Consider the following 16,291-nt stretch of genomic DNA (forward strand, 5'->3'; position numbering starts at 1 on the left):
CTAAATCTTCAAGTGAATTTCCAATTCAACTGTCACTTCTCACCACGAGTCAATCTTCAAAAGAAATGTGAAAAATTCTTAAGTGAGAACAGAGCCAACACAGTCTTATTCGTGAGCTCGGCAAAACTTCCAGACTGAGCGTTAATTAAGCCTAGAAAATTTTTTAGAACCAAAACATATGGAGCGGATAGTGAGGAAAACGGTATTGTGGAAAAATCCTATGAAGAGGAATGGGTCAAGTGGGTGAAATCACTGCATTACTCGTTATGGGCTTAAAAGTGAAAACGGTCTCAACAAGGGGGCTGGATACTACAGCCTTATGTTCTGAGTATTCAAACCTATATTATAAGAACTCTGTCAGTCACCAAGGCCATAAGTGGTCGACACATTAGAAGGTGGCATCATAGCAGACGCATTCAGACTAGAAAATGTAGGAAGCACAAGACATGTTTCAGTTGAGGCCAGTCACTCCTGAATGCAATTAACTGCTTTTCAAATCAACGAACAGGCCTAAAAGAAAGCTATTGTTACAGGTACATAGCATGTTGCTTTAGGATGTGGGGCTCATCAGGGGAACCTCCTGGCCTGCCTCACCCATAGCAGTAGAATAAACCTATACTCTCACCAATAAGGGCCTGCTTACGTAATCAGAGGGGTTCGCACAAGAAGACCTCTCGTGGGCCGTATGCGCAACATTAATAATAGGCTGTTCCATGTCAGCTATGTCCTCCTAAATGACACCCACAGTACCGGCAAGCAATTTATCAAGAGTTTGATATTTGTTTCTTAGCAACTCATTGAATGCAGGGCTTTTCTCTTGCCCATAGTGGAGAAACAAACAAGGGAGTAAGAAAAAACTCAGATGAAAGGGGGGGGCAGCCTTTTCTGGGCCTCGGACAGGCCCGCACTTGACTAGGTATGTTCTGCGCAGCAGGATAAAGGGCAGTCTTATTTAGAATCAACCATCTTGACCATCTCCTCCTCCTCCTCCTTGCCCTCAGGGACTTCTGGGATGTGTTAGTCCCTAACAAAGCAAAAGAGGAGTACCTTACAGGCGTAAGGTGGAGGAACCTGAGCACTCCTATGTGCTAATGAAAGCCATTTACACGATGAAGTTCAAAGAAAAAATTCAAAGTTTTATTCACTTTGTTTTACAAATGCGAATGGTCCTTCTGAATTAGAACATAGTTTTTCAAGTAAACAAGATTTCGAGTGGACGGTTATTTCATGATCACATTCATAAGTTGAAAAGTTGGAAAAACGATGTTCTAATTCAGAAGGACAAATCGCATTTGTAAAACTAAGTGAATAAAACTTTGAATTTTTCTTTGAACTTCATCGTGTAAATGGCTTTCATTAGCACATAGGAGTGCTCAGGTTTCTCCACCTTACGCCTGTAAGGTACTCCTCTTTTCATTGACCTGCCCCTCTCGGACAGATAGGGGTTCACCCTGAGCACCCTAAAAGATTCAATTATCTGTACTCCTCGTTTAAACAGTTTTAAAAAAGGAGTGCAGCGGATTTCATCCTTTTCTATAGTCCCTAATAAAGCAACAGCGTTCATGTGTCTCGCTCAGCAGGATGAAGATGCATCTTATGTACCAAACACACACCTTGGTCACTTCCTACTCGGACTTCTCCTCCCAGGTCTTTTGGACGTTTGGGAGACATATTCCACAGCGAAGCAACAGAGTTCAAGCATTCTCACCCGATGAAGCAGCCCACCACCCATTTTCCAAGACATTTCGTTTTTAGTTACCTGTTGTGCACTTTGTTGGTTGATATTAGTGACAAAGAGGTGGCACACCAGCAGAAGATCTAGAACAAATTAAATGATACACACATTGTTTTGTTTTCCAGTAACGTAAAAAATAATTTATTGTAAATTAATAAAAATACTTGTAAATGAACAGAAATATTGCCTAATACTCAATCATCTCGAGCTACACGGCCATTAGGACTTTCCTGTAGATATCCAAAATCAGCCGGAGGCCAGATCTGCAAAATATGAAACAAGAGAACAGAACAGCTCAGAAGTGAACCCGTTATATATGATTTTAATGAAATAAGATTAATCATGTTTTTATGTGAATCTAATTTAAGGCAAAAATCATTTCCATACACTCCAGTTGACCGCATTGGTCACACACACTTAATTTTCAATAGTATTTATTAGGATTTATAGCGCACAGCGGACAAACTCACTATAAATTATTTGCAGGAAATTTCCCACTCTCTTCAACAGTCCCTCCCACTGCCCTCTGATCAACGCCCATCCTTTATATACACTGAGAAGCCCTCTTGTTTTTTTGAAAGCCCTTCAGGTTAGTCAGAGTCACAGAGTTGCCTGTTAGCCTCGAACAGCCTTAGGGTCTGTAGTCTTATTAGCTAAGTTATATCTCTGTTGTTGGCATTGAGATTTCTAAGTGTCAGGTCCCATTGTTTTGCAAAAAGGGGCAATTCGTCCTTCAAGTCGTATGTGATCTTCTCGTTGACTATCAGCTGCTATAACCACTGAAGCCAAAGTTTGTCATAAAAGTAAATGGGATATTTTCCTGACTCAGTTGGAGTGTAAACGTTAAATGCCCTCTGATGATGAGCCCAGCACCATTGATACTGTACAATGAGTCATCTCCTCATCATTCTCTTTTATGTTTGAGGGAATTGTTGACCAAAAACTTGCGACTTTGGAACATTTCCACAGTATTTGAAAAATAGAGCCCCTTTCCCCAAATCGATGCCAGCAGAGTAGGGTGAGCTCATAGAGTGTCACCTCCAGTTGTTTCCGAACTATTTGTAACCTCAGTTCTATTTCCCAGCTGGTGTGATAGGAGTGTTCGTGATCTGAGGAGTTACCATTGTGGAGGGTATACAGCTGTGATATTAAGTGTTGTGTTGTATGTAGACTGTGGAGAAACCTCTCAATGTAGGCCAGGCGTTAGGTTGCTGCTGCTTTTCAAGATGGAGACAAGACCCAGTGACATAGCTGTTAATAGTGACATGTTTCCTTTTCCGGAATCCGGAAAGTAGATTTGAGATCCTCAAACTACCGCATAACACCCTTGTGGGGTAAACTGCATATTCTGCAACACTCCCTCTTTGTCCACTCTTGGAGATGTAACCTATTGAGAACAAGAGTAAAATATGTATTGCCAACCACTGTTGTCACGAGTGAAGGGTGTTGTGGTAAAGTCCATGTGCCTGGTCAAGTGGTCCAAAGTGTGCATTGTGACCCTAAGAATGGGTGATCTGTAGAGGTTGCAGCACTACTGGGGTTTTGGCAGCTCAGGACTTTTGCAAGAGGGCAGGTGATGAAGCTGTGATCTATGGTGCACCACAGTTGGTCTGACTCCCCTCCCCGAAATATATAGAATATTTCAGGAAGAATAGTCATTGTGAGGAATGCGATCCTGCCCACTCATGAAAGAGCATACAATCGCCATGCTATTGTGAGGGCTTTGGTCTCGGTGAGGAGGAGTTTAATGTTTTTCCTGGCACACTCCTGAGGTCAGTGTTAGGAAAATCCCTAGGTAGGTGAGGCCCATAAGAGTCCACTGAAAGAGGGGTTCCCGCTGTAAAGAAGGTGCTAAAGATTGCCCCCACCAAAGATGTTTTTGAATCTCTCTAACCGTTGGTATACGTCTAACAAGTCACACACACTTGACCTGAATGTGTCTGGTGACGCAATGGAAACAGTAGTCCTAGCTGTACATGCTGACCTTGAGCCCTTGAAAAAACAGGAATGTGAAATCCAAAAAAGGGATGAACAATCCTTGATTGCCAGCACATTCTTAATGCTAAACTTGCTACTGCGGAGCTCAATAAAATCATTACAAGCTTTTAACACATTTCACCTGGCCAAAAAAAGTGATACGGTGAAAAGAGGATATTGCCAATTTCTCAGCAAAAGAATATACTCCTTCATCCATGCCACATACCAGCAACTGCATAATTGAGGTTAATAAAAGACAAACAAGGCTTTAACCATTTCTGAATGATCTTTGACTCATCTGAGTCTCATCTTAAATCACATTGTCCAAGTAAACAGTCAAAGGGAAGAGGCTGTGGCTTAATGGCTAGAGCGGCATACCTTGAAGCTAGGGAACCAAGTACGAGTCTGACGGGAGGCTCAAAGATCCTATGATTCTGGGCAAATCAATTAATCTCCCACCATCTTAAAAAAAAAAATCATGTACGTGTCCGTCTGAATGCAACTGGTGCTCATGTAAAGCACTCTGATGCCAAAGGGTCGAGTTTGCGCTATATAAAACTGCAAAAAGAAAAAAGTACCATCACAGTATAAAAATGTAAATACCCCGATACTTTTTTCAAAAATCGGCCAGCACAGGGAGGGGAGAGGGGTAAAGAGGGGGGGCGGACACAGGATGGGGGAGGCATTGTGAGAAGCGTAGCTGCAAAGGCTGGTTTAGTAGGAGTTAATATCAGGGGAGAGAAATCAGGAAGCAGAATTACAGTTGCTATCAGTTTGGAGTCTTCTTTAATTTTCATCCGGACCACTTAAAGTATTCTCCTCTGTAAGTGACGCTACTCCTTAAAAACTTGTCTTTTGTGAACACATAACATCCCAATTTTTTCAGTCGTATAACTTAGGTGGTCAACGTTGTTTGCAAAATGGTTCTGTAATACTTTTGGTGAATATTCCTTACCGGGGCACAACAGATTTTTTTTTGTAGTTTTATGTGGCCTAAGGTATTGGAGCACTTTCATGAGCACCAGTTACATTACACAAGGACACATTAATTTTTGGTAGGTACTGGAAGATTAAGTGATTTACACAGAATCACAGGATGTTGAGCTGATGCCGAGATACAAACCTGGTTCCCCAGCTCCAAAGTCGGCAGCTCTGGCTGTTACAGCCAGATCCTCTCCCATACGACAGGTCTGGATTATCTTTTTTATTCTAAGGCTCCATCAGACCTCCCATCAAAAGAAATTGTGAAAAACCTCCGTTAAAAAAAACTCAGAGCTCTTGAATCTGCCAACTAGAATATTCCTCACAATATTAACAACATGCATTGACAAAGCCAACGGGTCTCGCTAATAGCAATGTTTTGAAGCCATGCTGTACAGCAGCAGGGAAGCTTTGCAAAGTGGCTACATGCTGTACAGAATGAACAAAAGGCATTCGCAAAGCCAATAGTCTCAAAGGCAAGACCTTTTGGCTATGCCAATGTTTGTTAGGTCTCGGCACAACACTCCTGTGATTCTGAGCAAATCAGTTAATCTTTCCCAATGAGTGAAGAAAAAAGAAAAAAGATCTGGCTGCATACTTCCCTCAGAACATTGTGCTCATTTGTGCAACCAAATAATAGAATGTCGTCGTAGTTTAGACAGTTTGCTATGGGCCTTATCACTCTCTCTACCATCTCTTGGACTAGATCAGCTGAGGATGACACTCCAAAGTTTAGGTGCTTGTAGCGGAACAGCCCCAGGTGAGTGGAGAGTGTGGTAATGTAACGTCAGGTCAAATTTAAGCTCGTGATAGCCTTTGAATAGGTCTAGCTTGGAAAACACACAGGCTCCATTGAGGCAGCGATCATGTAGTTCAGGTGAGGGTGTGGATCCTGTTCCCTTTCGATCCCTGTGTTCGGTATAGGCATGTTAACACATGCACATTTTCTGTGTTGTTTAGCATGGACACACACAGAGTTGGTCCTTCAGCGGGCTCAATTATGTCTTGCGCTAGTAGGCTCTTGAGTTCTTCCTTTACCTGCAGCTAGAGGTGCACTGGAACTCTGCAGTGATTCAGAGCTACCAGCTTCACTGCTTCATTGATCTGAAGGGTGACTTGCATGTCCTTCATCTTTCCAAGCCCATTGAAGAGCGCCTGGTACTCTTTCAAAATGCCATGGAGCTCAGATGTGATAATTCATGGCCAGAGACCCATGCGTTGAGCTGTGACGTTGCTTAATAAACACAGTGCTGGTATGTTGCCCGTTAGGACGTGCACCTCTACCTTCACAGAAGAATTATTGTGAGCATCTCCACAAATGTTCCTATGTTCGTTATGGGGTGTTTAGCACCCCAGGTGAAAACATAGACAGTGGAGGGCAGCCACGGGGGTTTCTGTTCCATTTCATCATATTCTGACACACACGTTACATGTGACTCCACCGTTGAAGACAAATCTCATTGTGTGATTCCCTACTTGGAGATTCACTATGGCCATCTTCCTAATCTGAAGCTCTTCGATCAGCTGGACATGCTCGGAGGTGTTCTAGGCTGCCGATGCATCAGTAATAAGGTATAGGCGTTCTATGGTCCCTCGTGCAGAAGTGAGTCTGTTGAGGGGATGCTATTGCGAGCTTCCATGTGCCTTGCTTGTCTAGTCGACGTTGTTCGTGACCTTGCAGACACTCGTTGTGGTGGGACTGAGCCTTGCATTTCTACAGTGTTAAGTTAGCATGAGCTTATTAGAAGTTTAAACACCATTTTACCTTTTGCTTTCTTTTGCACACGGCACACACGTTAGTTATTGTTTCTTGTGAGGCTGCGAGTTTTGCTTCACATGAGAATAACTTGTTTTTCCACATTGCTAGACTTGCTTTGTAAGCATAGTCTGAACAGTGAGTGCCGAGACTTCAAGGTTATATCAACACTGTTGCTTTTATTTGAACTGATCAGCGCAGGTTCTAGACATAACATATATGCAGCTGTGGACAGCTCAGATACTGGCGCCTTTAATAATACACTGTGTAGGCATGATAGAACACACTTGGAGAACTTTAGTATGCTGAGAGATTCTGCAGAACTCAATGTGATTCACTCCTGCTAAACTCTGGGGTAGCCTATGCAAGCCTAAGAGACCTTCTTTAGTTATAAAATAACCTACTAGCAAGGGAGGGTGAAATATAGGTATATATTTAACCTGTTTCCATTTAGCATTATAACATGCTTTCTCCCTTTGTATTCTATGGAATAGTAACTATTCTGACAATCTTATTTCTGATCATATGTCTGCTTGTATTAGCTAAGATGCTGCACTTGAGATCGCAGCGTTAAAATAAACATTTTAAACTTGCTCGTATCTCCAATTACTCCCTGTTCTGGACTGGTATGAGAGTATAACGAAAGAGCGTCCATGTTTCCCACCTTACCGGAGGTATCCTAAATTGCATGTTCTGGGTTGTCTAATCATTAGTGACTTTGCTATAGGACGAAGAGCTAATGAGACACTGAGGCTAGTCTGGTAGGGGATTTTGGGTACTAAGGAGAGTTTTGGTACACCCTAATTCACTGAGGTCCTGAGTCTCTGTGCACAGTTCTGTGACTGAGAAGAATCCGTGAAACATCGTAAAGTGATTGTGACAGTTGCATTTTCAGCACTTCTGTCCCATGGCCAGGCAGGCTCCGACATGCAGCTACTGCAGTCTACAGCAATAGCATGCTCTCTCAGGTTGGTTCAAAGGTGGCAGTGATTTGTCATGTCTGCTTTTGCACACAATTTTTTGCAAGCAAAGAGCTTGTTCTATTATTTTATTGTTCGCGTTCTCCCAGTTTCCATATGAATGGTGTGCGACGTGGCCCTCGCTTCTGTCCTGGCCATGATTAGTATTTTGGTTAGCATGTATGATTATTTTATTTTTGCACAAATCCCAGTGGAGTGACATCCTTTAATGATACCCAGCCTAATTGCTTCCTCATTGTCAAATTTGTCAAACTCAAAGTAGGTCACTAGGTAATCCAGCTTAGTAGCAAAATCGCCAAGGGACTTATCCGCTCACTCTGTTGAATGCGTATTGTTCAAAGTCGACATTCTGCGGAGGTCGAAACTGTCTGCAAGACACTTTATTAGGCTTTTGCAAGTAGTAATGAAATCAGGCAAGAAAGTTATGAGCAGATCTTCACCTCGTCCCAGACAAAGCTTAGGAACAGATCCCTGACCTGTTCATTTGTGTAGTTTTTGAAGGCGGCGGGCAGATAGTGTTCGAAGCGCCTGATCCATTTCTACCACCGAGCACCCTTCGTTTGAGAGTCAGAGAGATCAAGGGGAAGAGGGTGTAAGAAGATTGAGCTCGGAATTATATTTGCATTCCGTTGTAAGCCATGTCAGTAGCAAATGGTTCGCAAGCATGTGATGTGTATAGAGCTTGTTGCGATATGCTGGTTAAGCTCTCACTATTTAGCCCTCGTGTATCTTCGAGCGTGCACCGTTCGCGCGCAGGGTGAGCGCCGAAGAGAAGCCAAAGAGAAGCCCGTCTGCGACAGAACGGGGCCAGGGGCCATGAATCCTGGTCTTCCAGATAGGGACTATAACGCAGACAGCCGCATCAGTTATACGATCCAGAAGCTATTAAGCTTGCAGACAGCCCCCTTGCAAGGCTGCGCTGCTGAGGGTTGGCCATGCCAGGAAAGTCCGATTTCTTGCCGGCATTGTCAGTTTCAGGCCTCCTATGTAAGTCAGCCTATAGTGCCCCCTCTGGAAGATACACACATACTGAAAGGGTGGAAGAACTTGCTATGCATGCAGGTAAGCTAGAAAAGGTCTGGAGAAAATCTCATTCTGAGGAAGATAAAAACCGCTATTACATTGCCCTGGCCACATATCATAAGAACATCAGATTGGCCAAAAAGAACTACGTTGCCTCACAACTAACTAAGGCGGGCAATGCCTCCAAGGTTTTGTATCGGATCCTTCAATCTTTCACTAAGCCTACGGACAGTGAGAGTCTTTATTTGTCCTCACAACAACTATGTGATGACATCTCTCTATATTTTACCAACAAGATAGAGATGATCTATTATAAGATCACCAGAACGAGTATTCCTACGAGCTGCCCTATGTTGCCACCACAGAATCGTGGGACCACTAATCCCATCCTGCTTACCGACTTTCCTGCAGCGTCTCTGGGTGAGGTAGAGGCTCTTTTTGGTCAAATCAAGAGTGGATCCCCTTTAGACCTTATTCCTGCAAGAGTTGAGTTATGCCATCTTTGGGCAAGTCACTGGGTCCTATGATCCAGTCTCTAGGAGGGCCAGGTACCACAGGAGTGGAAGATGGCGCAGGTGAGACCCATTCGTAAGAACTCTAGCATCCCCTGGACCGAATTATCCAACCTCCGACCCATATCTCTTCTTCCATACCTGAGCAAGCTAACGGAAAAGCACGTCAACACCCATCTGTCATGCTTTATTGAACGAACCGGAAGTTTGGACCACTCCCAGTCCAGATTCAGGCCCAACTATAGCAACGAATCAGCACTCCTCTCGGTGACTGATGACATCTGAATGTCCCAGGATAAAGGGAATTCTATGATTCTGGTGCTATTGGACCTATCCGCAACGTTCGATACGATATCCCATGACATTCTGCTCAGCTGTTTGGAGGAGGTGGGGCTCGGGGGTTCGGCGCTGTCCTGGATGAGGAGCTTTTTATCGGGCCGCACACAGTGTGTCAGTATGGGTTCATTCCGATCCGCACCCGTAGAGCTTACAAAGGGGGTGCCACAGGGCTCATGTTTGAGCCCTACACTTTTCAACATCTACGTGGCCCCCCCTGGCCAGCCTCATGAGATCATACGGATTCATCCCAGTGTCGTATGCTGATGACACTCAGCTTCTCTTCCCATGTAAGTCATTAACCAAGGCGGTTAAACAGTCCTTTTCAGAAGGCATGAGGGCTGTCTCACAATGGATGGCCTCGAATTTCCTGCAGTGTAATGTAGGAAAAACAGAGGTAATGCTCTTTGGGGAAGTGACACTGTTGTGAACACCGGACTGGTGACCTTTAAATCTGGGCCCCGTCCCTAGCCCTAAGCAGGTGGTGAAAAACCTGGGTGTCTGTTTGGGTCAAGGTCTTTCTCTAAAAGAGCACGTAAATCAAACAGCCGGGTCCTGTTTTCATGTAATAGGACTACTCCGAAGAGTGTTTCCTTTACTACCGGACCCCACTACAAAAACCCTCGTTCAGGCCCTGGTGCTCAGTCGCCTGGACTATTGTAATGGGCTATTGATCTCAGCAAACAACAGCTTACTCAGCAGGCTCCAGGTGGTTAAAAATACTGCCGCAAGGTTAGTTTTGAATGCTCCACCTAGATCTCCATCACGCCCTTTGCTGGAAAAGATCCATTGGTTGCCGATCCGTCAACGGATCAAATTCAAAACCTGCTGTGTTGTCCATAAGGGTATACACTGCCTGGGCCCTACGTATCTGGCGGAGAAGTTTGTCCCCTATAACCCAGTACACGCCCTCCGCTCCAGCAATCAGTCCCTTCTTCGAATCCCCCCCCATCAGAAGGGCAAGACGGGCTGGAAAGTCCCTTTCCTACCTTGGCCCCTGCCTTTGGAACAAACTCCCTGCCTCCCTCAGGCTTTGTACGGATCACTGTGCATTTAGGAAACTGTTAAAAACATTTTTGTTTCAAACTTAGCACTGTCCCTAGATTTCTAGTTCATCCGCTCTCTGTCATTTGCTTTGAGCGCAGAGATACTCCTCCGGGAGTCGATTCTAGCGCTATACAAACCTACAAATAAATAAAGGATCCGCTGGGAAGAGTGCAAGTACTGTGCCTCTTGACGTATGATGCTTACTACTCGAGTGCTTTAGTACCAATTGTGATGCCTAACTTCAAAATGGCCGTAGGAGCTCCCACGGTGCTCCTAGGCCTATTTGCCTGACTCAAAGATAGCCGCCGAGAAGGTGAAGCTCTCGCAGTACAGAGATCAGTGCATCGGAGGCTTAAACAGGGCAGGGAACGCTGGGGTGCTTACCGCTTGGACGCAGCAGTGGGCTCTCTCCAGGATGGTCAGGGCGGGCTCCTGAGACCATGCTTCAGTGCAGTCCTTGGCACGTGACCGGGGTGAGTTCCCGACATCACTGTAAGCTCTGAAACGTTGCAGAGAACTAAGGGTGGGTTCTTGACATCCCAATGTTACTGCTTGCCACTGGGCGACCAGGGTGGGCTCCTGGTGCAGCGCTAATTCAGGTAGATGTCGCGGAGCATGCAGATCATCGTCGCTTGGGTCCGGCTCACTACGTTCATCGCCAGATGTTGTGTCCCACCGCCCAGGTCCTGAAATAATGACACGGTGACTGGCAGGTGAGTGTAGGGGTTCTTTATTTGCAGCTACCACTCCGTTAATGCAGATACCACATCCCTCCTTCTTGTACCGACCCTAAGTCGCCAGTTCCTGCCTCGCCCCTTCCTAACCGGAAGCGGTGTCCAGTGTCTAGTCCCCTGCGCTCTGGTGTGGGCAGGGTCCTAGTGCCCAGGTACATCTCCTCACTACGACAGACACTACTAAGAAATCCACAGGTTTTGGAGTAGACGACTTACCCATTAAATACTGACATGCTGATCGGCGACTATCCACACCTTAGTAGGATAATACCACCATGGCGAACTCAACCAGAGTTGGGAATTCTTATAAAAAGTATTTTTATGGATAAAGCAGGGATCCAGGAAGGTAAAATACTTGATAAAAATCCCTTACGGTATACCCAGTAGCGATTCCATTTTTTTGGTAGGTTACCGTGGTCAGAGATAAAAATAGCTACATGGTTTAATTGAGCATTAGTGTCTCAATTGCCCCTGATTTTTGCCAACATATTTCCCCCCTTGCTGCAAGCCCATCTAGGTGTGGGGCCTTTATCAGGGCTGTGTGTCTATCCTTGCGCACTCATGCATTCCATGCATATATAGGAGGTCTAAGTTGCTCACCTGTGACTGAATGAAATTAAAGAAACATTTATAGAGCGCATAGCTACCTTGAGGCAACCCAGTGCTATTTGCCGATGCTGAACAAGACAGCACCTTTATTGAGTAGTGACTTTGAAAAGCCAAGTTTTGACTAGTTTCTGAAAAGACAGAGGATTGGGTTCCTGACGTATGAGGGGGGCGGGAATTCCTTAGCCTCGCCGCATTATAGGAGAAAGCGGCCGCCGCTTGTTGCTCTTTTTATTTTTGGCACTGTGGCGAGCATCATGTTTGCCAAGCGCAAGCTTATGTTCGGGACCTTTCCTCTGAAAGACTTATGGGTAATACAGAGTGCTTTGAATTGGATTCTCTCCAATATTGGCAGCCAGTGTAGAGTTCTCGAAGCAGGTTTGGCAGATTGCCGATAAGGGAGATCTAGGAGCAAATTGGCTGCGCAATTCTGAATGATCTGTAGTCTGGTTGTCGTGGCCTTAGGAGCTCCTAGATAAAGGGCATTTTTGTAGTTCATGTGCGAGAGAATCAAAGCCTGGACCATTATTCTTCTTACCAGGAACGGGAGGAGAGGAAGAACTTTCCGAAGCATCCTCATGATGCCGTAGCATGTTGCAGACAGTTTAGCTGTTTGGTATCCAAAGGTCAGGGAGGGATCCAGCCACATGCCAAGACTTTTAATGTGGTTCTTTGGTGGTGGGGCAGGGCCAAAACAGTTTGGCCACAGTAACCCTATATTGGCTGTTGGGGATTTGCCTAGGAGCATGAGCTCAGTCTGGTCTCCGTTCAATTTTAAACATGAGACCTCCATCCATTTGGCAATCTCCTCTAAGCAAGGGCCTAAACTTGCAGATGAGTTTTCTGGGCGGTTTAAGGCCATGACCAGTTGTGTATCATCAACATATGTAACAATTTTTATGCCAAATAGTTTGGGATTTCTCAGCCAGCGGCCTCATGTACATATTAAATAAAGTGGGGCTAAGGGAGGATCCCTGAGGCACACCGCAACTGTGGGCTATACTCTTAGACAGAGCTTCTCCTTCGAAGAACTGAAAAGATCTGTCTACTAAGAAGGATTGTAGCCAAGTAATAACACCCCCTGACACTCTCAGTCTCCTGAGTCTGAAGATCGAGATGTCATGGGTGACGGTGTTGAATGCGGCGCTGAGCCTCAGAAGTATCTACAGAAGATTTTGCAGAATAAAGTATGACATTGATCAAGGTTGTTCTCAAGTCAAGGCAAAAAATGTGCATTGACCACCATCAAGGCCCCCCACATCCTTGGCAGCACAAGCAGTTTTTTAGCAAAGGTAAAGAAAGATTCAATTATGTTTGAAAAAAGGTGGAGGGTAGCTGTAGTGATGGCGACATTGGCTCTACACTATACCGTATATCATTAAAATGCCCCGAGGTGTAACACAGCAAACCAGCTGTAAAACCACCAACACATGCATGCGCATGCCCACAATCATTCCAAGATTCATACTTCCAACACTCAAACATCTTATCCTTTTGTTGGGTGGTTCAAGGGTCATGTGTATCTAGCAGGAGGTGCCATCCTGTAGTCATACATTAACATCAGAGAAGTTTATTGTTTAATATCAAAGTACTGGTATTTCAAAATAGAAGTCATATGAATTATTTAAATGAATCTTCAGCTCTTTATTATTTTTGCGTAAAATACTCGCTGTTAGCTGCCAAATTTGCCGTGGTTAACTTAAGGCATCCAGATTGGATCGATTACGTTATTTTACATGTGGTGCACCCCCCAGACACCCTTGTGAGTTTAGAGCAGTTTGAGGAATTGTAACGGGAATAATGCTTGTGCCAAACTTCTATGTATGAGCTAGGGGGTACTTTATTAGGTGGGCTCTAACAATAGGGACACGCTAACCAAACTAAAACCATCACAAATTAGGAATATATTGGAGCAATTATGACCGACTATTTAAGGGCCAATATAGTTCTCAAATGGTCTCATCTTTCTAAATTATGCTGAATTTAGGACACACTGGTCCCTTGTAGCATGGAAATGAACAAGTGACGAGCTGGTTCTTAAAATTCAAACTGCCAAAAGGTTTCCAGATGCTCTACTAATACATATAAAAACTATTGGAGAATGGATTCAAAACTAACATTAACAGTTCTCAAAAAAACTTGAGGAAAACATCATTTTTGGGGAGAATGCACCTAGGTCTTGCTCTCGCTTTCCCTTTCTGAAGACAAGTTTCTAAGTAATGCAAAAGTAGCCGGCGACAATCCAGCTAGACAAGGACTATTTAGAGCTGGCAAATCCAGTCCACAAAGGACCATAGTTTATAACAAGCATTTGCAATGCAATAGGTCTCGCATTAATTAAGTTTGAGCTATTGGCATTGCTAAATATTGCAGCACCAATTGCAACAAAAGTCTATCAATTGCAGGCCAAAAAAAATTGTATTTATTTTTGTAGCAATGGTGGCATGCTTTAGATGAATATGTTTAAAAGTAAAGTGTGCCATACTGCGATTGCTACAATAGTTAATTGTGGATGCGTTAACAATTGATGTATGCACTGATGGCTGGTGGTGTGTGTCTCTGTAGAAATTGTGCACTGGTGGTAGTGTGCACTGCCAGCTGGTGGTGTGCCAGATGGAAGCGTGCCCTGATGGAAGCGTGCACGGATGGCTGTTGGTGTTAGCCTGGTGAAAGCGTGCACTGATGGCTGTTGGTGTGTGCCTGGTGAAAGCGTGCACTGACGGCTGGTGGTGTGTGTGTGCCTGGTGAAAGCGTGCACTGACGTCTGGTGGTGTGTGCCTGGTGGTAGCGTGCACTGATGGCCGGTGGTGTTTGTGCCCGGTGAAAGCTTGCACTGACAGCTGGTGGTGTCTGTGCCCGGTGAAAGCGTGCACTGACGACTGATGGTGTCTGTGCCTGGTGAAAGTGTGCACTGATGGTTGGTTGTGGTTGTCTGTGTGTGTGGTTGTCTGTGTGTGTGGTTGTGGTGTGTGTTGTGGTGTGTGGGTGTGTGGTTGTGGGTGTGGTGGTTATGTGGGTGTGTCTGTGTGTGGTTATGTGTGCGTGGTTGTGTGTGTGTCTGTGTGTGGTTATGTGTGAGGTTGGGTGTGTGGTTATGTGTTTGTGGTTGTGTGTGTGGTTATGTGTTTGTGGTTGTGTGTGTGGTTGGTTGTGTGTGTGTGGCTGGGTGTGTGAGTCTGTGTGTGGTTGCAGGTGTCTGTGTGTGTCTGTGTGTGTGTGTGGTTGTGGGTGTGGCTGCGTATGTGTCTGTGTGTGTGGTTGGGTGTGTTTATGTGTGTAGTTGTGTGTGTGTGTGTGTGTGGGCGGGTAGAGGTGGTGGATGCAGCACATGGAGCTGCTCATTTTGAAGACCTATTGCAGATGAGCAGTTCGTCTCCCAGCTGTGGCATCCACTCTTGAGTACTTCCAGGCTCTCTTTATCCATCTACTTACTGCAATTGTCAACATTGATTGGTATTTTTTTCTATTTCTACATTATTATGAGTCTCCATAGTTGAGCCCTCCAAGCTGTATCCTTTTTTTCCCTGACATTTGTATCCATTGTGTAAAACATTTCTTTAAATGAGAAAATGTGTGGGTTTTGTGGTTGGTAGGCTGGCAGCAGTTCAGTTTCCGGGGTAGAGGTGGGTGTACTGGGGCACATCCGAAAAATCATGTTATGTACAAATATTAAATGTGGAAATAAAGTCTAGACCGGTCCAATTATAGTTTAAAGCTTATTTATTTATTTTCCCTTTTTATAGCAGACCACTCTGAACTCTAACATCTAACAGGGATAAAGACGGTTTTGGCCCGGATAGCCCTTAGCATTGTACTGGCCCCCTGCTCTGTAGAATACTTAGTGTTGTGTAGACCTAGGTGCACTTCTCTCATAGCCTTTTACCCTCCTAAAGGTCAATAAAATGACTACTATTGACGTTGGTAATGTCCATTATTTGAGTGGAAACATGAACTTCGTTTGGGGTCTGTATTATTAGTTGTTAATATGTCACAGGATCTATTCATTATGATGGCAGTGCTATTTGTGAAATATGCCTCCCGATTGATTTGTAAAATTCTGGTGTTATTGTGTTGAGGGCGGGTTGTACTGGCCGCTGGTGAAATACAGATCGTTATGTGGTGGTCTGCTTTTACCATAATGTAATACCTACTTTTGTAAGGAGTTAGTTCATCTAAAATGGAGATCGGATTTGCCAAATGATTTCTTGTGTCTTGTTTTAAACTATCGTGGGACCCGAGTTGATGTGATGGTCTTGAATCCTCCAGATTTCTATTGAAGTCAGACTGGTGCCTCTGAAGACATGCGACCATCTGAACCCTTAAGAGGCACTACCGCTCGCCCTAAAGAGAAGGGACTCCTAACAATGGAGAAAAATATAAATGACGTCAGCTTTTTAGCTTCTTCCCTGCTCCTGCATTTAGTCTGTTTTTCTATGTAGGTGGCATCGCCCGGTTGGAGACTTGATCTCTGTTCTTGTCTTGTGCATAAAGGTATATTGTTCAGTAATATGCGCTAAGCAGGGTGTGCAGCTTTTCATACGTTTGTGAAAGACTGTCTTTTGTGCAGATGTCTGCTCCTACTTACTCCGCCTCCTTGCAGAGTG

The 16,291-nt window shown here is 44.6% G+C and overlaps 1 protein-coding gene across 5 annotated transcripts in view; it reads right to left on the reverse strand.

Moving 5' to 3' along the window:
* Nucleotides 1–1,860: 1,860 nt before the first annotated feature.
* Nucleotides 1,861–16,291, reverse strand: part of IMMP1L (inner mitochondrial membrane peptidase subunit 1) — a 231,369-nt gene continuing 216,938 nt past the window's right edge. For all 5 annotated transcript variants that reach the window (XM_086955824.1, XM_086955826.1, XM_086955825.1 and 2 more), the window contains one exon: nt 1,861–1,998. In XM_086955824.1, the coding sequence (XP_086811950.1) occupies nt 1,930–1,998 (69 nt within the window). In that variant the 3' untranslated portion in view covers nt 1,861–1,929. The remainder of the gene's footprint in view (nt 1,999–16,291) is intronic.

The sequence above is a fragment of the Lissotriton vulgaris genome, chromosome 2_1 (genome assembly GCF_964263255.1).
Source record: "Lissotriton vulgaris chromosome 2_1, aLisVul1.2, whole genome shotgun sequence".
NCBI lineage: Eukaryota > Metazoa > Chordata > Amphibia > Caudata > Salamandridae > Lissotriton > Lissotriton vulgaris.